This window comes from Alligator sinensis, unplaced genomic scaffold, assembly GCF_000455745.1.
Source record: "Alligator sinensis unplaced genomic scaffold, ASM45574v1 scaffold593_1, whole genome shotgun sequence".
In the NCBI taxonomy this organism is placed as follows: Eukaryota; Metazoa; Chordata; order Crocodylia; family Alligatoridae; genus Alligator; species Alligator sinensis.
In genome coordinates, this window is record NW_005842415.1 from 172,785 (window position 1) to 198,469 (window position 25,685).

At 45.3% G+C, this 25,685-nt stretch overlaps 1 protein-coding gene across 1 annotated transcript in view; it reads right to left on the bottom strand.

Moving 5' to 3' along the window:
* LOC102384216 (protein diaphanous homolog 2) overlaps window positions 1-25,685 on the bottom strand; it is a gene marked incomplete at its 3' end in the record, with an annotated part of 232,060 nt that overhangs the window by 172,553 nt on the left and 33,822 nt on the right. The window contains exons 8-11 of the mRNA XM_006030052.2: window positions 20,315-20,433; window positions 9,883-9,999; window positions 2,889-3,007; window positions 685-749 (exon numbers count right to left, since the gene is read on the bottom strand). Coding sequence (XP_006030114.2) covers window positions 685-749; window positions 2,889-3,007; window positions 9,883-9,999; window positions 20,315-20,433 — 420 coding nt within the window. The remainder of the gene's footprint in view (window positions 1-684; window positions 750-2,888; window positions 3,008-9,882; window positions 10,000-20,314; window positions 20,434-25,685) is intronic.

The following is a 25,685-nucleotide window of genomic DNA, read 5'->3' on the forward strand; positions in this document are numbered from 1 at the left end:
TACAGGATGGTAAAAGTCCCCATAGGTAGGAAATAAACTTCATTTTTGCACAGAGGGAGTTGAAGATGGAAGGCTGTCCCTCTGGGTCCATGAGAGTGTCTTTGTAAGCTGCGCTGAGTAGCTCTTTGATGTGTAGATCAGATAGAATTCCTTCCCTGGAGGTGTCAGATGGCAAGCAGGGAGGTAAAAAAAAAAAAAAATTTTTTTTGTTGTTCTGCAATGAAGTTTAAAATCATTGATCCTGAAAGCTTGCAGAAAAGGACAATTTTCTTGCTATTTCCCAGTTTTGTCTAATAAAAGGTATTGTGGAACCAAGAAGTATAGTTTTTTTGTATGTCTTATTGTTTACTTGATACTTGTTCAAATATTTGAACAACTAGGCCTTTAAATTCTATTTTCTGAATTAGTATAATACAAAGAGTTTAGGTAAACTACTGTTAATCTTCATGGTTATAAATTTTCTTGTTACCTGCAAATAACTTAAGTCAACAACTAAAACCACAAGAGCTGATCTATAAATATCAACCCTTTCAATAGTATTACAAATTATGCAGTAACAATGTCAAGTATTGAACATAATCAGAAATCAATTACTGTCATGTAAAGAAATAAGATAAAGCATTTTGATAAAGGTTCTTAGCATAGATTTCCATTTCTTTATAAATTAATGATATATAATCTTACCTTTTTAGAAAATTCTGCTGCCTTCTGTTCACTTTCTTCCACTTTTGCTTTGTCTACACACACATCTAAAATAGACAAAATTACTGGCACAGTTGATTAAGACAGGCAATGCTAAAAAATGGTAAACACACAAACATTTAGATATTTAAAGTTGCATTTAACTGTTTCAACTGCATATTTTTACTCTCCATTCCAGGTCTTACCAAAAAAAATTCACACAAAAGGTTTCCTGAATACTGATAGCTTCCTTGTGTCTGTTAAGCAATTAGTTATTTTGAAAAGGTTTAGCTCTAAAGGGTGTCTTTACATGTGCTCTGGAAGGGGGGGGGGGGGCAGTGTTTTAATTAAAGCACACGCACCATCTTGTGTATTCAGTGTACCTGAGAGGCTTTAACTAAAGCTTGTTGAATAAGCTTCAATTAAAAGTGCCCCTGCCACCATTTTGAAACACGAAACGTTTCAAATACACGAAATACACAAAAAGCCAAATACACGAAAAGCCGAGGCTGCTGGAGCGTGTAAATAAATCAGAATTCATTAGCAGATTAATCAAGTCTGCTCCAATGTGTACTGATTAGCATATCGAAACAGGGTACAGGCATGTGTATAGGCACGCAAAGATTCTAGCTCCTCCTCAGCCAAGTGCATGCATATTATAGTAAGTTTAAGTTCTAATATTCTCTGATATCAAGTACACTATGCTTTGGTCTTTTTTTTGTCCAGTCCTAGAAACACCAGATCACATGTGTAGCAACCTTTGTTTTTCCTTGATCTGGCATATTTTATTGGACTTGTAATCCAGATAAAAACCTTGCCAATCAAGTGTTTTTGCATAAGCATACAGATTTCTTCTGGGGATGGTGCTTCTGAAAGCCCCCTTTTACTTCTGAAAAAGAAAATGATGCTTTATTGTTTCAACTAAAGATGACCTTTCAAAGCATTAAAAAACAAATATGAAAAGTTTTAAGTCAGTAAAACCTTAGAGTAATATTACTGTACAGCAGTTTTGATCAGTATATGTTAGCACGCTTTAGAAGTAAACACTGTTCTCCCAACTTTACAGGTAGGGAAACTGATGCATAGCCTAGTTAGTATCTTGCTTAAATCACTCAGCAAATGAGGGGCTAAGCTAAAATAAAAATGCAAGGATTTCTAGAGTCTAAAACCTTAGCAATTTCCTTAAACTGCTCCTTGAGATAAACCTCAGAACTGTAAAAAATATCCTTAGATTTCTGCATAATCTTTCACTGCAAATCTAAAAGATAAATGTGACTTTTTAAATACACTAAGCTAAACAGAAAACACACACATTGCATTAGTTGGACTAAAAACCTATAAAGAGCTACAAAAGAAGAAAAGTCACTTGATTATTTTTCTGTAACATCCTTAACATTCATTTGTGTATACACCCTTGGTAAAAGGGAAAATACTTCACATTTGAGAGAAAGAGTCACAATCTAAACAGAACCCAGAAAGGAATCCAAAGTTAACCATTTATCTACATCTCCTGTGTACACCTGCCACCTGAGTTACCACTTTTGTTCAGAAGGATTCAATTACTTCCTCCTTTTTGAATCAGATCACACACTTCCTATGTGTTTCTCACGTCTAGACAAGCAGCATGTGAACCCACACCCAACACCTGCTTAACTTGACATTAGACTTCCGTATACCTTTTCATTTGATTATAGCAAATACAAAATAAATAAGTTTATTTACTAGCATATCCAGCTTAGAAACTTATTATCGGCGATAGAATCGACATTAACATATCTATCCATCCATCCATCCAACCAATGATTTGATAATCTAAATTTTGGGTCTTGCTACTGCTAACTTACTTGTGCCAATTTCTTTGTCATGTTGTGAACTGCAGCAACTGAAGGCAGTCATGTAAGCAAAGTATATATAGAAAGGAACCAAATTAAGATCAACTGTACATCCTTAATTAGTGAACTACATCTATGGAGAGTTAAATTCTGTAACCTCTTTAAAAATATGATTAGAAACTTAAAAAATACGATTAAAAACTTAGCACAGGGCCCACAGAAATTGAAAAAAAAAAGTGTTACAGGTTCCCAATACCACATAAGGAGGATTTTGCATGTCAAAAGCAGACATAAGCAAAGAATATCTTACAGACTGTAACAGAATATTTTAAGGAATAAAAGGCCAAGATGACAAATTATTTCACATTTACATACCAATAAGGTGAGTAAAATCTACATCCAATCTTCCTCTACATATAAAATCTGGGTCCATACCACTGCAGTGCAGTACGATTTGTGAAATGCATTCTTCAATTATTTTGTAGTACTGAGGTCTGATGATGGAATAATATGCATCAATGTATCTTGCAATATAATAAAAACAATGTGTATAGTAACATGCAGCAGAAAAAAAAGAGAGAGTAATAGCAACTAACAATACAGGGATTAAACAACTTCCAAGAGAAGAAATAAGCTAATCACACTTCTCTCCCCAGAGTGTCTTCTAATACCAGACATGACATTATCTTTTTAATTTTGAAAAATGAAGTGACAGAGCCCACAGTCCATCTTCCACACCATACCTCCTTTGTGATTTTTGAGCAAGTCCTACCATACACACAGACACACTTTGATGGTATTCTGTAACTCTGTAAAACTGTTCAGTATTACTAACATGTCTAAGAATTAGTTGGCTAAAAATTAGCTAACAACTATCAAATGTAAAATAAAACTAAACAAAAAAAGAGGCAAAGGAGGCAATACACATCTGGGGTTAAACCCCCTTAAAAAAAAAATTTTAAGTAGATTCCTAAAAGCAAGCCTATGATATTAAACTGTCAAGGTATTAAAGGCAAATATTCAGACGCCCAGAGACAACTGGGTAATTCCAAAAAGAGAATAGAGCTGTTTCTCGCCTCAGTCTACAGTAATGATCAGGGATCCGGGTTTGATCCATGGAAAACAGGAAAAAACTGTAGTTTGTCCTTTTAACTGAGAAAAATGTGAATTTCTCATTTTAATGCAAACACATGCATTTTAAACTTTTGCAGAGGTCTCTGCAGGCTGGCAGAGTTCCAGCCTGCAAGAAGCTGGGGGAGCGGGAGCAGGGTAGTCAGGCAGGTGGATGCCGTGTGCCTGTGCACAGGTGTGCATGCACGTGTCCACCAGGCAGCTGGCAGAGCAGCTCCCACAGATAAGGCTGGTGGGAGAAAGGAGGACTGAGGTCCCTACAGAGTTGGGCAGGACAGGGCTAGGGCTCCTGGCCGGCAAGGCGGTGTGCAAGACTTGGGGCCTGGGGCCAGAATGCAGGGCTGCACGGCCTGGGCGGAGAGTGGGACAGGGACACAGATGGCTCGTACAAGTGGCAAGTGGGGCTAGCTCCCCGCCAGCGCATATACGCCTGAAAGGAACGGGGGGAAACATGCCCCACAGATCTGTGCATGGGGTGAGGGCAGGTGCCCACTGCTGGCTTGGGCTTCCCACCCCACTGCCTTCCCCCTGGGGCCTCCACCGCTAAGCAGGCAGGATCCGGTATGGAAGGCAGAGCAGGGCCAGGTGGGGAAATGCCTTGGGGCTGCAGCCCTGCCCCCTGGTGAGGCACCCCCTGTCCACCCAGCTACAGTAGGACCATTGGCATGGAGTTGTGTCCCTCATTGCTGCCAGGCAGACACAGGGTACCTCGCCAAGGCAGCACCGGACTTCCAGTGGCAAGGAGCTTCCCCACCCAGCCCCACTCTGCCCTCTGCACTGGGTCCCACATGCTGGGCCACAGAAGCCCCAGGGGCAGGGCAGCATGGCGGAGAGCCTGAGCCTGCAGCAAGCAGCCTGCACCCACCACTGCCTCCCACCCCAGGTTCCGTTCTGGCCATGCCACCTGCAGGGGAGGGGAACCCGGGCTTCATGTTCCGCTTCGCAGCCAGGGCTCAGGTGCTACTGTGTGGGGCAGGGGCTGTGGACCCTGGCCCCACAGTCCTGGCACCTGGGGGCCCCTTCAGGCGGGACTGGGGGAGGGCAGGGGGCTGTAGGTGGTGCAGGGTGAGGCGTACCCACTCCACAATGTCTATTTCAACTTCAACATGTCCAATTCTATTACTTTTATAACAATGTATCAGGGATGCTCAGCACCACAAAGCAGTATGGAGAGCACAGCCACAGCTGGACCCATGTCCTGGTGAACAAAAGGGGCAGGGGGAGCTCTGGTTTTCCATGATAAAAAACCCCAAATCAAACACCAAAATTTATAGGTATTTAGAATTTATTTTATTACACTGACTGAGGCACTGGTAAGCTTCCAAATTGCTTCAAAATGATAAATATATCAATAAAACATTGTGTTCGATACACACACACAATGTGTCAAGGGGGGTGGGGTGTGTGTGGGGGGGTGGCATTTCATTTTAATCGTGGATTTTGGGGAGTTTTTAAATAAGATAATCTGTGATTTTTATCAGAGAATTTGCCATTTTTTAACTCCGAGTGACTTAGATTTTCTTTTGTTCAATTTAGTAAGTATAGAGTCATTATAAGAGCATTGTTCAGGCATTCCAGGATGAAATCAGGAAGGCCAAAACACAACTGGAGTTCCAACTAGCAAGGCTGTGAAGGGTAATAAGAAGAGTTTCTACAAGTATATCAGCAACAAGAGGAAGATCAAGGACAGTGTGGGCCCTTACTGAAGGGGAGAGGCAGCCTAGAAAGAGAGGATATGGAAAAGGCTAAATCACTCAATTTCTTTTTCACCTCAGCTCCCAGACAAGTGCACCTGACAGCACAGTTTGGGGAGGAGGTAAGCAGCCAACAGTGGTGAAAGAACTAGTTAGGGATTACTTAGAAAAGCTGGACGTACGCAAGTCCACGGGGCTGGATGGGATGCACCTGAAGGTGCTGAGGTACATCTGAAGTACTGTGTCCAGTTTTGGACCCTCCACCACAGAAAGGATGTGGATAAACTGGAGAGAGTCCAGCTGAGGGCAACAAAAATGGTTATGGGGCTAAGCACATGGCTTATCAGGGAAGGCTGAGGGGAAGTGGCAAGGAGACAGTCTTCTCTTATTTAATCTAGAGAAGAAAAGACTGAGAGGGGATTTAATAGCAGACTTCGACTATCTGAAGGGTGTGATTCCAATGAGTACAGAGCTAGACTAGTGGTCAATCGCAGAGCCACTTGTAGTCGATTTTAGGCTGGAGGGGTGGAGGGGACCGAACACACACATGCATGCGTGTGTGCGCCCCCGTCCTCCCACCCAGCCCAGCAGGTTAGTCTGTGGGGGAGGGAAGAGGCGGGGGCCAGACTGAGGTCCCCACAGTGAGGGACAGAGTGGGACAGAGGCAGGAGCAGAGATAAGGTCAGTGGGGCCCCAGCTAGGTGGGTGATGGGAGGATCAAGCCCAGGTGGCTTGTCTAGGGGCAGAGGGGGATCCTGCTGCTGTACGCACCCTGGTGGAGGCCCCATGGGGCACATGCCCCCCCCCCACCTGTGTGTGGTGGAGGCGGCTACTGCTGCGAACTGGGCTTCGCCCCCTGAGCCCCATTTGAATATGGGTCCTGTTGAGCATTTTCCTAGTCGCAGTTTCAGTCAATCATGCTTTTTTCTTCCCCTCCCCCCCCCAAAAAAGGTATGAGCCTAAAGAACTGAAAAATACGTCTATTACATTACTGCTAGATTCATACAATACTCATTTGTATAGTGACTATCAAAGAGCTAGCCAAATATTATTTGAAATGAAATGTCAATCCGCAATGCCTCTTTCTATTTCAACTTCAACATGTCCCATTCTATTACTTTTATAAAAAAGTTACTGCTTGCCTTATATAGATTATGAAGGTATAATCTGAAAAATAGGGTATTGTCACAAACCCTACTATAGCCTGGGTGAAGAGGGGCTTCATGGGTTTTACATGTTTTCTTGAGTGTTTTAAGGATACAAAATGTGTCATCTCTACATATAGGTAGTGCTAAACTGTATTTAAACTGTTCATGAATTGTGGTATTTAACGTGAATGTAATTTTGGTGTGTCTCTGTATTTTAACCAAGACTCTTAAATTTCTCACATATTCACACTTGAAATAAGTAAATCACTGAAATTTAACACCTAACTTTAGCTGTTCATCCAGACCGGCCTTTCCAGACAACGACAAATTTACATTTAAAAAAAAAAAAACACACAAAAGAACACCACCTGGAAGGACATTTCTCAAAGTGGGCAACCTAAAAAACAGTACATTTAGGATTAGTGGTGTCCTGGATTAGCAATATCCATGTCTGAAGGTTGCAAATATTCTCATCTTCATTAAATCAGGAAATATTTCTGCTATATTACACGCATGCAGTTTTAGGGTGTGGGGGGGCAGAATATATACACATAGCATGGTCTTCCTGAAAATCTGATGGGTGACATGTAAGTGGCCAGATAAGAAATTATACTTAAGCCTGGCCTCAAGAGAAAGTAGCCTGTAGTCTTCAGGTACAGGGGAGGCTGTAGGCCTTCAGCCAGCCTGCTGAGTAAAGCAGGCTAATAGGAGAAACTACAGGAGTCCCTGGCAGAAAGGTGAAGGACAGAAACTGCTTTCCAACCTGCTGAGCTAGGTAGAAACTGCATTTTGGATTTAAGATACAGGGTAACAACAGATTATTGCTGTGATCATTTCTTTTTGTTTGTTTATTCTTATATATCTGCCCTTATTCTCAACAGATGTTTACTGATTTCTTCTTCTTGTTCTTGGTTTAATAACAAATGCTTTTGTTATCTTTTTAACTCACTTATTGTCATTGTTAATGGGACTCTTTTTGGAAAGGGGGAAATCCGTCTTTGCTGCGTGCATGATCAGTCAAGAGTGTGGCAAGACCTGGGTGAGACAAATATATACAAGGCACCACAGGTCAGGGAGATGACCTTTTGAGCATCTTGATCTTTTCTCAGTGGTCAGACAGCAGGGATGGGCTTGGGGCAGGCGGACAGTTGGAAAGTGAGAAAGCACCACAAGAGTATCTCATAAGCACACATGGCTACATCCAAGGCCAGGGAATCACAGATACAAGGCCAAGGTATCAATTATTTCAAATTATTATTCTGTAAAGTTTCAGTTTAATCAGCTATATATTAATAGGATTGTAAGGAAGTAAAACTCTCAACACAGCAGAATACAGAGATGATATACATCTTTGATTACACAGTACCTGTTTCATGTGTCACACCCTCAAACATTTTCTAAAGATATGGGCAAATGTACATTTTAGCCATGTCAAAAGGGGAGAGGAGCTATGTTATGTTGCAACTGTCTGCATGAATCTATAGAGATGCAAGCTAGCTAAATCACCTTAACTTTACCTTGAATGAAACAGAATTAAATTTGAAGCAATTCTGTCATACTTTCATTGCTACAGAATCACGAAAATCTAATAGTTGCATCTTACCATCTTACAGCAGCATCCTTTGATGATGATAAAATTGCCATGCGTCTCTATACACTAACAAATCAAGGTACTGCCAATGATTGCTAAACTTTCTTACCATGTAGTAATAAGACCACTTCCCATGACAAAAAGCACACTGAGGATGATATTAAAACTTGTAAAGTGCAACGCTCAAAAAATTGAGGATGCCAGAATTATGGTCTGACTACTACTTAGTGGAGATGTATTAAGAGCAGGGTTTTCCCCAACAAAAAAATTGCAAATTCTGATTTAAAAACCAAACAAAAAAACCCCGTAATATGTGATAAAAAAATGACAAACTCCGTGATTAAAATTAAAGGCCACTATATATATATATATAGATAGATATATATATAGATATATAGATATCAGCTGAACACAACGTTTTCTTGATATATTTCAATTATAAAGCAATTTGGAAGCCTACTAGTGCCTCAATCACAATAATAAAATACATTCTAAATACCTATAAAATTTGGTATTTGATTTTTGGGTTTGTTATCATGGAAAACCAGAGCTCCCCCTGCCCCCTTAGCTCACCAGGACACAGGTCCAGGCCTCTTACTCCCAAGGCACAGCCCCCACAAGCCCTGCCAGTGCCCCTCACTCCCCCTGCCCCTGCAGCTGTGCCTGAGCCCTGGATGCCCCCTCCCTCCCCTCCCCCACTGCCTGCCTGCCACAAGCTCAGGCAGGGCCAGCTCCCTGCTGCTGTGTGCAATCTCAGGGGGTTCAGGGGACCTGTGCCCCCAGATCTGTGTACAGGGCAGGAGTGGGGGCGGGCTCCTGCTGCAGGCTCAGGCTCCCCGTCCTGCTGCCTTCCCCCGGGGCCTCCTCAACCCAGGAAGTGCAACCCAGCACTGCAGAGAACAGCAGGGCCTCCTGGAGAAGCTCCTTGCTGCAGGCAAGCTCTGTGCTGCTGTGGCAAGGCATCCCCTGCCCATGTGGCTGCAGTGGGGGCAGTGGCATGGGGTTGTGACCCTCACTGCTGCCGTGCACGCAAGAGATACCTCACCAGGGCAGTACACAGCTCACAGAAGCAAAGAGCTGCCTCATATGGCCCCACAATGCCAGGTCGTACCCGCTCAGCTGCAAAGACCCCAATGGAAAGCAGCAAGGCAGGAACCTGAGCCAAAGTGGGCAGCCTGCACAAGCCCCAGCCCCAACCCTGAGCACATATCTGGGAGGCACAGGTCTCCCCTGCTCCCCCCAGGACTGTGCACAGCAGCAGGGAGCCAGCCTCACCCCCCTGGATGAGCCACCCGTGGCCCCATCCCATACCCATTGGGGCCCTGCAGCCATGCACTGTCACCCCGGGCTCCAGGCCCCAAGCCCCAGCCCTGCCCAACTCCCTCCCGATGGGGGCCTCAATTTCCTGCCCCCCCCGCAACTTACCTGTGGGAGCTGTTCTCCAGGCTGCCTGGCAGCCATGTGCATATACCTGCATATGGCACCCCCTGCCCAACTGCCCCATTTTGCTCAGATTAATCAAATTTCATTACCAGAAACAAATATTATGCTTCACCTGAATGCACTGATGAGCAGAAAAAAATCTTCTGAAGTCGAACCGAAGGTCTTATCCAGAACACAAAATATGGTTGTAAGATTACAAGAAAATAACAAAAGAATATTTCTGGAAAAATATTTACCTTTAAAAAGGCGCAAGTAATCAAGAGCCACTGCACTCAAGCAAGTGAATTTGTTGCGTTACCCCATGGAAACACACTGACATTGAAATTTAGACAAAAAAGAATATAGCATCAGAGCACTCTTACCGAATATAATAATCATTCCGGATGAGTAAAAGGTGTTGCAGAATTGACAGGAAATAGTTTTCAGAACTGGTGTCCTTCAACATGTTGTATAAGAGATGGTATACTTCATTCATATCAGTGCCAAGATTGTCAAGGAAATGCCAGAATTAAGATAAGCAGGCCCTTTTATTGCAAGATAAACATCTATATTATTCAAATTAAACAATACTGCCTGCTGACCAGGTTTGGGGTTTTTTTCAGTTATTAATTATTTACCAAAACAAATCATTTACCTTCTCCCATTACTGAGAAACAAACAAAAATGCTTGGTACAACTGTTAGTAGATAGTTGCTCATTCTGTATACAGGGAGAATGAAATACCAGTATGCAGTTTTACATAGCTCATAATGTGTGCAAGTGTTCAAATGAACCACTAGAAGTTTAGCAGTTTAGTTTGAGCAGCTGGAAACCATAGCAGTACAGAACTGTACTGAACTGTACAAGCATTATAAGGCCTGGCTAGGTGCTCTGCAGACAGCCTGCACTGGTGACAGCACCGACAGTCACCAGCTGTCCCTTCTCACCGAAGGGAGCCCTAGTGCATGCATCCCAATGACAGCTGAAAGCACCAGGAAGCACATTTAAGAACTGATTCACTGGCTGTCCCAGAGGACTCCCCCACCCCCCACAACTGTCCTCTCTGCTGTCAAGATTTCAGGCAGGAGATACAAGAGCATATCTGTTTTCTTTTCAAGCCTGTCAATTTTCCACTTCAGAAGCAAGCCCACAATGCGTCCTTAACCCTCTGGCACCAGCCAGCAGACCCAGTTCTAGTACAAGTCAGATGCTGAAAGGTGGGGCTGGGTACTAGCAGGTTAGATGCTATGTGTATCTGAGTATCGGGGGGAGTGGGGGGTGCTGGAAAGGAGCATGGCAGCAAGGCCTCCCCACTCCCAGCAGGGGCAGGGTACAGTGGTGGAGTCTGATGGCCCAGGTCTTTCCCCACAACTTCACACATATTATGCTTCCCCTTGAATCAATGTTAACAATGGTGAAAGGTTCGGGCAGGGTGGCACCATAGGCTAGATCCAGACATGCAGATATGTGTGGTTTGTAGTGCTGCAATTTGCCAGGAATTCACAGTAGCAAAAAAAAACAAACCCCACCACCCCTAGGAAAAAAGTGGTGCAAACCATGCCAAAGTTGCAAGCACTAGGACAAACACAGAGACTGGGGAGCAGGAGGCCCAGGGCTACCTGGTCTCCTGTCTCCGTGCACTGTGGAGACCCCATGCTGAGGCACCCTGAGCCCCAGCCATTCCCTGGTTGGCTGGGCCACAGGGTGCCTCAAGACTGGGGAGCAGGCAGCCCTGGATTGGCTGCTCCCCTGTCTCCACATGCCTTGGCATGGGGGCTCCACTATAGAGCCCCTGCACCGAGACACACGGAGCTCCACTGTACCCCACCCAACCACAGGGCAGCTGGCTGGGATGCAGTGTGCCTCAAGACAGGGGAGCAGGCAGTGCCCACAATGCATGCAGAAATTGTGCCTGGGGAAGCACATAACCCCTATATTAAAAATTCTAAGAATCTTATGCCAGGAGTATGAGTAGGTAGGGAAGAGTGCTGATTGTCCTGTTCTAATATGAAGCCTTCCGGGTTCTTCTGTTGGAGCTGCAACATTTGCAAGGAAGAGCATATGGGAGAAGCCACAGCTGCCTGGTCAGTCATTACAACAGTGGTCACCAACCAGTCGATCATGATTGGTTAATTAGGGAGCCTCTGACAGTATTTAAATCTGGGTGGACTGAGCCCCCCCAGACTGAGACTGATCATCAGAGGCTTCATGACTGGGAGCGGGAGTACATACACGGGGAGCAGCGGGATGCATGTGGCTGGGCTGCCACTAGGGCCGGGCTGCGAGAATGGGACAATCCCCCTCCATGCCCCCTGCCACCAGGTGAATGGGGCTCCAGCTAGGCCAGGCCATGCCAGAGGAGGGTTGGAGCCTAGGCAAGTCATCCAGGGGTGCGTGGGGGGCTCTCACTGCTGCCCGCTCCCCAGTAGAGGCCCGGGGGGCACATGCCCCCTCAATCTGTGCGTAGGGCAAGGCAGTTGCCCCAGGATCCTCATCAGCAGAGAAGTAAAAGCCACAGTTTTAAACCCGCCACCCATTTTTGGTGCCAAGTCTAAAACTGCAGCTTTCACATTTGCCTTCATGGGAGCTGGAAGCAGGTCCCTCTACCAAATGAGGCGGGGGGGGGAACAGGGCTGGGGTCCAGCCTGGAGAGCCACACCACACCTGGGGGAGGGGCTGGGCAGGCCAGGTGGTGCCAAGTCTGGGGGGGAAGGGGACGAGCCAGGCTGGGAGAGCTGTACCCCACCTGTTGGGTGGGGGGGGAGGTTGCAGCTGGGCCAAGCCAGGAGTGCTGCACCTTTAAGGTTGCGGTGCTGGGAGGGACTTCGGGGCTATAGCCCCCAAAATTCATCTTAGCCCCCCCCCAGCCACCCTTCCCAGTGCCACCACCCACCTGAAGAGAAATGGCATGGCGCTTGACCCAGCCCAGCCCAGCCCTCTGCACAGGACAGCCAGGCAGCAGCTCCCTATAGCTCAGTGTAACAGGGGCTGGGCATGAAGCGAGACTGAGCCACAGGTGGCTCGCACGGGGGAAGGGGAGTGGTGGAGGGCTGCCTCTGTGTGATCGAGAGTGGGGGAAGGGGAGGTCCAGTGAGAGGAAGCAGTGTATGTGCAAGTGTGTGAGTGCATGCGTGTCTGTCTGCATCTTCATGTATGTATCTGTCTGCGTCTCTGTGCACACGTGCATCTGTGTGTCTGTGCGTGGGCATGTGTCCATGTTAAGAGAGTGAGAGTAGAGTGCACGCGGCTGTGTCTGTGCACACCTGTGTGTGCGCATGTGTGTACATTCGGCCATAGCAGAGGCAGGGAGCAAGGAGAAGAGGCAGGCATGTGCCCCCCCCAGCCCAGTGGGTCCACCCAGCCTCCCCCACCAGCACTAGGAGGGGAACAGGCCCCTCCCCGCTGCAGGCCAGTTCCCATTGCAGGAGGGGGCCTCCAATTTTGTGCTTGCCCAGGGCCGAAGTACACCTTAATCTGCTTCTGCCTGCCCTTTCCCCCTCCCCCCACCTGCTGGGCCAGGGGACAGGGAAGGCAGTGCGGTAGATCCTGGGTTGCCTTTTCCTTCAAAAAGTGATCTTCACCTTAAGAAGACTGGAGAGCACTGCACTAAAACAACATCTCACAAGATGCTAAAAATCTAATTATGAAGCTCTCAGTTCCATTGAGCTTATTATGCTTAGTTTCACTTTTGGTGGAAGTCAATGACGCCCTTGGGTTCAGCTTATTTGCTATTTGGAAAATAGCATAAGTCACAGAGTTGCCCAGAGGGCACTTCCTCAGCTTTACCTGGCCCCTTACACCCTCTTAAAGCCAGCATACAGATGGCTTCTAGAGTGGGGGAGAACCTGGCTTCTTATAACTCTAAGACTCCAGCCATTTGGTCCCTGACCCTCCCAGACTATCTAAGGTCTCAGACCCTCCCTGACTATCTAAGTCCCTGCACCTCCAAGGTCTGCTCCCAAGGGAAGGGCTTTACTTCCCAATACAGAAATGAACTGGACCCCAAAGTTACAAGCAGCAAAGCAGACATTTTTTTTCAGTACAGGCATATAGCTGGGAATGAACACCTCAGAGCAAAAAGACCCTGCTCTGCTCCAAAAGGTTAAGTAGTACCTCTCTTTACAATCCAGTCTATATAGCCCTGAGTACCCCAAAGCTAGCTCAGTTGTTCTTTCTTCATTCTACACAACCCTAAGCCCCTTAAGTTGTTCACCTGTTTGGGGCTTTTGAGACCCTCCACAGATTATCCAGCTCCTAGGCCCGATCTATTTCATCAGACTGCTCTTAACTGCCACATTGTGGAGTCAGCATCAACAAGACTGCATACTGGCTCCACATGTATATATGGGGGAGGGAGAAGGAAGGGGAATAGGAATCTACTTCTCAGTAGACTCCCGCTTAACATCTGGCTACAACTTCAGAATGACAGTTCTCCTGTTCAGTGGCCCTATCAGGTTGTGACGCTTATCTCAGTCTGCTTCTCTTGATGCCTCCTGGTCATCACCTCCAGTCCCACCCTGCTGAAAAATCAATAAGGCTATTCAGTTATCTGTAATGCTGGAGCCCATCTTATCCCATCAGGTGGACAAGCAGCTCTGGGACCTAGCAGAGATTCTGTTAACTGTTCTTTTCCCAGTACAAGCTAGTCAGAGAAACTGAGGCACACTGCATAATTACAATAGGAATGTGTTTAGAACAGAAACTTACTAAAGAAGACAGTGATTCAAAGTATGCAAATTGTTTAAAGTCCTACCACCCAATACAGAGAAGTGCACCTTAAAGTCATGAGGTATAGTGTTTTAACAATTACTGCATACAGTAAAGATTTCTTTAAGCTTATATTGTCATAAGAAAAGGCAAGGGCCTGGGATGGAAACTCAGTCAGAACAGACCAGGTAGCAGGAACAGAGTCCTCCTTCCACAAGCAGGTGCTGGGACAGCATCCTCTCTTGCAAAGGTGGCAAGGAGCGCTGCTGCTGCCCTGGATCTCCTGGTGGGACAGGTGGCTGAACCTCACTCATGTGCTTCTGCACTGATCTGACATTGATTGTGGGGGTACCATTTCCTCCTCCCATGTCCCAAACGGCACCAGACTTTCATGGGTCCTCACTCATCTTGCCCTCATTCTGGATCTCCTTCTGAGACCTGTCATCTATTTTGCTTTGGCCTTGCACTCCAGTCATGGTTATGACTGTGGGTAGCCATTTGCTAGTGTGATACATTCACACACAGCCTGGTGGTGATGGTTCCTTCAAAGGTTCCCCTCAAGGGTCTTTTCCACACAGGGTGAGGAGGTCAGGAGTCTCAGTGCATCTCTGGTGGGTTAAGTGGCAGACGGCTTCAGACGTACCTCTCTTACAACTCCGGCGGCAGTGGGATGTTTTGTACGCAGTGGCCGTCACCACTGTCACACAGCAGCCACTGCTGCTTACCTATGGGGATGCCCATGCCAGCGGTGATGGCCACTGTGTACAAAACATCCCACTGCCACCACAGAGCCTTGCTTGGAGCTGTGCAGCCACCTGCCAGGTGGCAGCAGCAGTGTGGTGGGGGCCATGACTACCACGTGGCATGGGGTGGCAGTGGGGATGGCTGCATGCCACCCAGTCACCACCACTGCCACTGCCACCCTGCGCCTGGCCACACAGCTCTGGGCACAGCTCCGCTTGAAGGTTTTGTAGGCAGCAGCTGTCACCGCTGGCACGGTCCTACAGGTACATGGCAGCGGCCACGGCATGCGAGCCCCCCCACCCCACCAGCCACCATCCCTCGCCACCACTGCAGAGCCGGCCACAGAGCTGTGCAGCCAGCCGCATGCAAGCCTCCCCCCTCCTCCTTCCCCTCCCCTGGGCAGGCGGCCGGGCAACATGTGTGCAGCCCGCACATGGCGGGCACCACCACACTGTGCCCCACATCACTTAACCGCAAAGCCCCCTGCAGAGGGGCACCCCTGCCCCCACCCCCTGGCCCTGCTCCCAGCTGTGGTGTGCCGCCTGGGGCCGGCAGCACCCCCCACTCTCTCAGCCCCCAACCATCTCCCCCCGCCCTGCCCCCCAACCCCCACTTCCCGCTAGGCTCCAGGGGCAAAGGGCAAGTCTGAGCCTGAGCCTGAGCCCAGCCTTGGCTGACTCAGAGGCTCGGGCCCCGTCCTTCCCCCTCTCCCTCCATGGAGGGCTGGGGGTTTCCCGCCCTTTCTGTAATCAGCTCTAGCAGGCTGGAGCTGTGCCAGCCTGCAAGAGCTCTTTGCAAAAGCGGGGAATCCGTGGATTTCTCTGCTAAAAAGAGAAATACACATTTTTTCTGATAAAAACAGGGAATTCATGGTTTTCTCTGTTTTTCCGTGGAAAACGGAAAATCCAGATCCCTGCTGATCACTACCCCTTGGTCCTCATCCATGTGGGCACTAATGACGCGGCCAGTAGTAGTCCAGTCTGCATCACGAGAGACTACAAGGCTCTGGGGGCCAAGCTTAGGGAGATGGGAGCACAGGTGGTTTTCCCATCTCTTCTTCCGGTGAGCAGACGCAGACAGCGCCACGAGGCCTGCATCAGAGAGGTCAACCGGCGGCTTCAAAGCTGATGTTACCAGGCAGGCTTTGGATTCTTCAACCACGACCCACACTTCTGTGCAGGAAACATGCTAGAGTGAGATGGGCTACATCTCTCTGCAAAAGGTAAGCATGTTTTCTCTTCCAGGTTGGCTGATCTTGTACGGCGAGCTTTAAACTAGGTTCATCGGGGGACGGGGATGCAGAGGTGCAGGAGAACACTTCAAATGTCAAGCCAGGTGACATGAGCAGGAACAACCCAGGTAAGTGACAAGGGCCTGGGCAAGCTTGGGAACAAGATGGCAGCACGAACACCCATAGGAGGTCTCAGCTGCCTCTACACAAATGCCAGAAGTATGGGGAATAAGCAGGAGGAACTCACCCTCCTGCTAGCTAGCAAAAACCCAGACCTAGTTGGGCTTACAGAAACTTGGTGGGATTCTACCCACGACTGGGCAGTATACATTGAGGGCTATAGGTTGTATAGACAGGATAGAATAGGGAAAGGTGGGGGGCGGTGTTGCGCTCTAGGTTAAAGAGCAGTACACATCCTTGATGATCAGGATGGGTTCAGAAGAAGGGCAAACTGAAGCACTCAGGGTTAGAATGCAAGGGGGTCATGGGGAAAGAAACTTGATAGTGGGTATCTACTACAGAGCGCCTCACCAGGGGGTGAGCTGGCCCTGGAATTTTCAGGTCAGCTCACACAGGTTGGAAGGACAAGGGATGAGGTTGTCATGGGTGACCTAAAATACCCAGACATCTGCTGGGAGGATCAGTCAGCCAGGTCTGAACGCTCACATCGGTTTTTAGCCTGCATACAGGACTTCCACCTAACCCAGGAGGTACACAATCCCATCAAAGGAAATGCCTTGCTGGACTTGGTCCTTGCCACAGGTGATGACCTGATGAGGGATCTGCGGGTGCTTGACTACCTAGGCACTAGTGACCACCGTCTGCTGGAATTTACTATTTACTTTGGTGAAAGCAAGCAGTAGGGCAAAATTCTTTGACTTCAGGAGGGCTGACTTCAATGAGCTAAGGAGATTAGTAAAAGAGACATTGGGGACTTGGAGCCTCAGTGAGATGGGAGTCCAGGACGGCTGGTTGCTGCTTAAGGAGACAATCCTCCGAGCTCAGAGGGAGTCAGTCCCAATACAAACCAAAGAGGGCAACAGTGCTAAAAAGCCCCCTTGGCTCAGTAAAGGCATCCAGGAGGGCCTGAGGGCAAAAAAGGTGGCATACAATCAGTGGAAGCAAGGGGCTATCACCAAGAAAGTTTACACCTCCATTACTCGTGATTGCAGGGAGGCAGTTAGGAAGGCCAAGGCAGAGACAGAACTAGGGCTAGCAACCAGAATTAAGGATAACAAAAAGTCCTTTTTCAAATACATAGGGAGTAAGAAGAAGGCATCAGGTAACGTGGGGTCCCTACAGGACAGGTTTGGCAATCTGGTGATGCAGCAAAGGAAAAAGCTGATCTCTTCAACGAGTTCTTTGCCTCCATATTTCTGAGCAGGGACCAGGACAACTCCCCCACTAGGATTACGGACAGGCTCAGGAGACACGACACCATGCCTAGGGTCAAGGACGATCTAGTTAAGGAATTTTTGGAGGAGCTGGATGTGTTTAAATCAGCAGGTCCAGATGCTCTTCATCCGAGGGTACTGAGGAAATTGGCGGAAGTCAAGCAGAGCCCCTGGCACGGCTGTATGAGCACTCATGGTGCTCTGGCCAGGTCCCAGAGGACTGGAAAAGGGCCAATGTGGTCCCCATTTACAAAAAGGGGAGAAAGAAGGACCTGGCTAACTATAGGCCAGTTAGTCTCTCCTCAGTCCTTGCAAAGACCTTTGACAAAATTATCAAGGAGCACATCTCCATGGGCCCAGCATGGGAGGTAATGTTCAGGGGCAACCAACATTGGTTAACTACGTGCAGATCCTGCCTGACTTACCTTGTCTCCTTTTGCAACCAGATCACAAAGTTCTTGGATGCAGGCATCGAGGTGGATGTCATCTACCTAGACTTCAAGAAGGCCTCTTTGACACTGTTTCTCACCCCACTCTCATAAAAAAAAAAAAAAAAAATAGATGACTGCGGCATTGATGCCTACAGTCAGATGGGTGACAAATTGGCTCGATAGTCGCAACCAGGGAGTGGTGGTGGATGGATCATTTTCATCCTGGAGGGACGTGAGCAGTGGAGTTCCCCAGGGCTCAGTCCTTGGCCCTGTGCTACTCAACATCTTTATCAGCGACTTGGAGGTGGGTGTGGAAAGCACACTGTACAAATTCACTGATGACACAAAGATGTGGGGAGAAGTGGGCTCACTGAAGGGGGGGGATAGAATCCAACTACATCTGAACAGGTTCCAGAGGTGGGCAGATGAGAATAGAATGGAATTCAACGCAGACAAGTGCAAGGTGCTGCATCTAGGGAGAAGGAACCTGCAACATACCTATAGGCTGGGTAACACCCTTCTCAACAACACAGTGGCTGAAAGGGATCTTGGAGTCATTGTTGAATCCAGGATGGAAATGAGCTGCCAATGCAAGGAAGTGGTCAGTAAGGCTAACCGCACCTTGTCGTGCATCTACAGGTGCAGCACAAGCAGGTCCAGGGAGGTGATCCTTCCCTCTATGCGGCGCTGGTCAGGCCGCAGTTGGAGTACTATGTCCAGTTCTGCATACCACACTTCAACAGGGATGTGGCTAACTTTGAGAGGGTCCAGAGGAGGGCCACTCACCACTCACATGGTAAGGGAGGCAGCAGGCCACACCCTACAAAGATAGACTAAAGGGTCTAAATCTATTCAGCCTTCACAAGAGCAGACTGAGAGGGGATCTGGTGGCCATCTATGAACTCACCAGGGGGGACCAGCAGAAAATACATGAGGCTCTGTTCCCCCCGGCACCACCTGGGATAACAGGGAATAATGGCCACAAATTGATTGAGAGTAGGTTCAGGCTTGATAACAGGAAGCATTACTTTACAGTTAGGGCTGCCAGGCTCTGGAATGGGCTCCCAAGGTAGGTGCTTCTCTCCCCTACCTTGGGGGTCATCAAGAGGAGGTTGGATAGATATCTGGCTGGGGTATTATGATTCCAACACTCATTCCTGACCAGGGCAGGGGGTCCTACTTGATGATCTGTTCAGGTCCCTTCCAACCCTAGAAACTATTAAACTATTTCATAGATTTCATAGACACTAGGGCTGGAAGGGACCTCGTAAGATCATCAGGTCCAGCCCCTTGCCCCAGGGGCAGGAAGCCAGCTAGGGTCAAAGGATCCCAGCAAGATAAGCATCTAAACGTTTCTTGAAGGTGTCCAGAGTAGGTGCTTGCGCCACTTCTGAGGCGATTCTGTTCCAGGCCTTGAGGGGCTCGGACAGTAAAGAAGTTTTTCCTTATTAAATGCCCATTTCTGATTTAAAGGAAGTTTTATATAGACATCTTCAACTGAACTAATCCTGATTTCTCAAGGTAGAGTTACACAGAGAAAAACAAAACAGGCTATATAACATGAAGATTTACAAGTGCTGACTGGAACTGACTTTAAAGGAAGAAAATAGATGTTATTGAAGAGTAAGAACATATCAATATTGCAAAGCAAAGAAGTGCAAATTGTAAAAGATTTTCATCTTAAAAACAAAAACCAGGCCTAAAAAAAAATCAAGTTAAATTTGAAAAGTGATTCTCTTTATGCAAATTAATTGATTTGATAACAAAACCAAGGATGAAAATATTTTGACTTAGCCTAAGTATAAACAAATATTTATTTAAAAACACCCCCCAGAACTATCATAAAAAGTTGTTCCCTTATCAATGGAAATAAAGCTGTCACTTTACCTTAGTCTAACTTTTTCCTAAATTATAGCGACCACTACCTGACAGAAATAATTAGTAATAATTAAAAATAAAGACCATTATTAATGCAAGGTATATCTCTCAAAGTCACTCCCCTGCCCCGCAACCCTCCCGTGTCCGTCTGTAAACCCATGCTTCTCAGGTAACTGACATTTTTAGATACCTGGCACCCCCCACTCCCCACTCGTGCCAGATAACAGGGATTTTACTGTATTTATATTTCGCCATTTCTTATCAAATTAATGGGAGACAAATCTACCTGTCACAAATTACTGTCCCAAAGGGAATGCAACCATAGCAATCAATTAATTTTTGAAGAAAATGAATCTAGGACTTTTAAATAAAATTAATCGAAACTATTCATGAACAATATAATAAAGTGATCTTTTATTAAAAAGGATATTCCATTTCAGTTCTGATGTCATTGAGACGGTGTGACAGTTCAATTAAGTCTTCCTCTTTGTTTTCATCAAACACTTTTAACTGAATATCCAGCTCTTCATTTTCCTTCTTTTTTAAACCCTAGTTTTCCAAGGCAAAACAATTTAAATGCTTCAGTTTCAGTTTTTCTGCATTTTATACACAGTTTAGTAGCTACAAGTATAGCACACTATCTCTCCGAACAGAAAATCCAAGAAGCATGTTTTCAAACAAAAGTACAGATCGTTGCATGATTGTGGCAAAACCTGACATCGTAGCAAGAACACTCAATTTATACTGGTACTCGTTAGTTTAGATACAAGATTTTCATCTAAATGTTTTAGGAAACTTACAGAAGGTGAGTGCCCAGTAATCAAACTGCCAATAATTTCATTCTCAACAAACTGGTTCAAATGAGAGAACATTATCTACTAACATACAATTAAAGACAGTATTATATGGCCTCATGACAAATAAAAACTGTTATGAACAAATTATATTAAATGGTGAAAAAAAGTGTATATTCAGGTAGAAAAGTCTCAAGTGCGACTAGTAGATTTTTAAAGGTACTACACAAATATTACACAAAATTCCTCAGGTATTTTGCTACTATATTATCAAACCTATGATGCTTGACTTCCTGCATGCCACTTTTAAAATACACAAATAGGCCATGTCCAGACAAGCAGGATCATGTGCTTGTAGTGGCACAAACAGTAGCAGCACAAATTCATGCTGCTACTTTGTGCCATAATGCATTCCCCTGCATGTACCCTTTGTTGAGGGACACATTGTCCCACTGTAGGCAAACTGCCCATGCCCAGCTCCTCCCAGCACCACATGCTGCAGGACAGGGAGGGAGAAGCTGGAAAGAGGGGTGCAAGATTAGCTGGCAGGTGCCCCAGTCAGGGAGTGGCACATGGTGACAGGGAACGGGCAATGATTTTGAAATGTCATTTCAATAATCACATGTGAAGACCGTTCAAAGATGGCAGAAAAAGTAGAGAAGGATGGTCAAGCGCATTGAAAAGGAAAATATCAGCAATGTAGAGTTCCAAATTAGGAAGATAAGACAAACCAAACGAAAATGAATAAAAAGGTTGCTCTTTAATTTTCACAAATTCAGTGTTTGCCATAATGTACATGTTGACTAAAGCCACCATAGTTAAATATTTGACAGTAATTTATATAATGAAAAATCAAGTATTATTTTGTGCTATTATAATCTCTGCTTAACAATGGTCAGATATACTGAAAACAGAACTGCTGCAGGTGTCAAACTTCTTTACGCTCTTACAGTTATTCTTTTAAGATGCATTAAATGGCTGGCTCACTAAACTGTCTGCAATCCTCAAATCGGTCTCACATGCAGTATTTACTCAAATCCAAGACAAAGTTTTTTCCCCCCACTATTTACCATTTTCCCTCCATTCTGCTGCAGTGGTGGTGGTGAGGAGGGAGGGGAGGGTAAGAATATAAGTAGGGATCTCTGTAAATAGCTGTAGAAGTGACCCCCTCTCCCTCCCATCAGCCCCTTCTATGTTTTTCATTTTACTGCTTGCCTGCTCGCCCAACATGGATTAACTGAGGGGCCCTGCTGGCTGGGCCATTTGCTACCAGGGAAGCAAAAATCGTGGCATATTCAAAACAATGGCAAACAGCCAAGTCAGTGGGGCCTCAGTATGAAATGAAAGTGGTGAAATGAAAGCAGTAAAGGAGCCATTACAGGGGGCACTTCTGGAGTGATTTATGGAGATCCCTAAATATAAGATGACCCTCCAATAATTAAATTCTAAATATGGAAAATTATAACCAATTTCCAAATGTTCCATTTATAGGATCTAACCTATAATTAGATTATAGATTATAATTAAATTCTAAGTCATCTTAAACTTGGGTAAACTTGGCTCAAGAGATCCTGCCAAGGTTTCCCCTTTCATCATTAAAACAAAATTTACGTGGAACTTACAAATTATTTAATGAGCTAATACACATTTTTATATACACTTATAGACAAAGAGAAATGCTAGACAAATGCATCTCTGCTGAAAAGTGCATCTCTGCTAAAGACATTAAGCTGCATGAAAAAATTCTTAGAAGACGTTAAATAGCTACCTCCACAACATGATCCCTTGACCATAACAATTGAAGTAAGTACTTCCAGTGCAACTGCACAAAGATAGGGTACTGCAACAACTAGTGCTGAGTCTAAAAGGAAATGCTACTCGACAGCATCACCTTTTCCCACCTGTGCACTAAATAAATGGATGCGCTGGTACTACCTGGCACTTAAATTTCTTATCTGTTACTGCTCACACCCCTCAGAGTAAAGAAGGAGCTTGAGCAGTTCTTACCACATTCGCTAGTCACCTATAGTCCTTTAAGATGGCATCAAGTTTTCCGTAGCTTCCCAAAACTCTTAAAAAAAAAAAAAAAAAAAAAGATATTTTTTTCCAAATGTGTCTTGGTTAGCTAGGAGAATTTTTAAAGCCATCTACCATTCCCTGGAGTTTACTATAGGAAAATAAATGTCTTAGGATTTGTGGGGGGAGGGGAGCAGTAAACTTTTTATTTTCAGTCAGCTTTTTGGATGTCTGGCAGATACTGGGCACAGCAATTCTAAAAGTCCTTCAGTGACAATTTAGACGTCATTGCGAAGTCCGAAACAAATGTTCTGTGACCTTTCAACTAAAATACTTCATTTTATTAAATAAGGAGGCTAAAGTCTGTCTACAGTAAAACTTCCATTACACTTGTACTCCTTGGGAAAGTTCATTTGCTCAGCATAAAATTTCCATTTGTAATGCAGAATTACAAGAAGCATAGGCCAAAATTTGAGGAACTAAAAACCTATTACTCAAAAAGCAACTTGTTCAGTTATTTGTTCAGCTATACCATCATAAGATTCAATAAAAAAAAGGTAAACCTAAGAATTGCTGCTGATTTATCAGAAAAATATAATTCATCAGGTTTAAGCAGCACAAATTAAGCACTACAGTTTTGATCCATATGCTAGTTTCTGGTACATATCAAATGTACATCATGCTGCCCTTCAGCTTTCACTTAACTATCACATTTCTTTGAAAAACAGGGCTCACAGATATTATTCCCAGGAGTCATTACATATCTGTGTGTTTATTATTACATTTGTAAGTATATGAATAGGCCAGTTCAATTTAAAAACTGAAACATTAGTGAACTGTTAACAGCAATATTTCCTATAGAACTAAAATGTGTAAAAGTTATTTGTACAGCCACCAAAAAAACAAAAACAAGAAAAACAAAACTTAAAAGTGTTTTTACCTAGCTTGTATAATTAGATGAAGCATATTGAAAATGCACTTTGAAAATGCACTTGTGACCTGTTTCTGGTGTATTAGAGTTCTCCTAGGAATCTTATGCCTCCGTACCAATGCACAAGTTTGGAGGCCAGGCACAGGAAGTGTCCCACTCTGCCCTGTTCCAGTAGCTTCATTAAAGTAGAGCAAGAAGGGGCACTGGTTCTGGGTGTTCATTTAAGGGACTCTACATGTTATTCCTATTGCACCAGGAAAACAGTGCTGCAATAAAGACATTGCATCATGTGCATGGCTACATCCAGGCAGCAGCAAGCTGGGGAGGGAGGAAGGAAATCCTCCCCCATCATTCCCTGCACAAGTTCAGGGAGCAGGGGACATCCTACCCAGCCCCACTCTCTTGTGCTTGCTGCTACCCAGGAAACTGGGGCTGCTCTGTGGCTGGGCACGGTGTCAACAGCTCCCTAGACTTGTGCAGTGAAATGGTGTGGGGGGGTGGGATTTCCCCACCTTTCTCTCCCACTTGCTGGTGCTCAGGAGACCCAGGCTTTGCTCCAGCTGGGCAGGGTTGTCCGTCATTCCCTGCACGCCTGGAGAGAAGTGTGTGTATGTGTGTGGGGGGGGGGGGTCCCCACTGTGCTTGCTGCTGCTCAGCTGAATGCACTGTAGCTAGGCAGGGTATCCCTGGCTCTCTAAGCTTCCCCTCCATCCCCTCCCCTTCCCCATCCCCGCCTTGCTGCTCCATAGGATGCTCCATCGTGGCAGGGGTGTCCCTGCTCATCTGCTCTGTGGATGCATGGGTGGGGGGGAAGGGGGGGGCAAGGGTTTTCTCCTGCTGGGTAGGGGGAATGAACCTAAGAGTCAGAACTATGCTGCGGCAAGGGTTTCCTCCTTGTTCTTTTTAAAAGAAGTTTATATTGGAAATGGAGCAACGCACACTGGAATGCCAGAGGACCAGCAAATTGCTTTCGTATAATGTATTCCGTGCTACATGGAAGCTTTTATTAAAGCTGTATAGTAACCAGCTATAAAATGAGCACACAATTTTGAGGCCAAACTTCATAGCTGGCTGGAGCTTTTAATAGCATGACAGGTATTTTGCATGTGTAGCTGGTCTCAGTTAATTCTGCAATTAACCAGTTAATTATGCAATAACTGTAACATGTAGAAGGGTCCTAAAGGAAAGCAAGCAATTAATCCTTGCCCTGTCAGCCATTCTGGACATGCTAAAAAATGTAAACTGCCATCTCCCTCTTAAGGCATCTTCCTGCTCTTGCACTGATCAGTTTCCTGATGCCAAACAATGCTCCAAGCAATCAAACAAGCATGCATTTTCATGTGGGAGAGGTATTTCAAGTTAGAAGGCACTCAAGGTTTTCATGCTGATATATACCACTTTAAAATTAAAGCTTAAATAAGCACGGAACTCTAAAGAGTTCTTTCAAAGACTACTGTAAAAAAAAGTATAGTTTAGTCTCTTCAGTGTTCCTTTTCCTGTAAAATTCTACCAACTAGAAAAAATGAAATTTCAAGAGCCTAATGGAAAAACACTCAATCAAACACTATTTAATCCAACTTGACCAAAATTTAAAAAAAGAAGAAAAAAGGCAAGTTCATTATCACTAGATTTAACCTAAAAGCATTCCTATAGTGATGCACAACTTAGTTATGACAGTAACATTCATTAAGCTATTTCACTTTTTCACATAAGAGTCTAATGAGTCTCCTATGCCAAAATAAGTTTGATCCACCAAAAGATCAGTAAACAAGAACAAACATCAGAAAACCATATCAAAAGCAGCTGCCTTTTCTGCCTTCTATTTCAGAAGCTTTGAGTCCAAAACTTTGATCTCAAAATGTAAAGTTGGATTGTGATGCCTTATCACAGAGATCTTTCTTTAAAAAGGAAAAACAAGTATATTACTTACTGTAACTGAGATGACATTAAATCAAGTAACAGAAGGAAAAGGAAAGTGAATGTTTATGTTCAGAAAAAGAGGTTTCCTCATCAAATCAGAAAGGTAAACATAATCAGTCCAATTTTAAATACTGTTTACA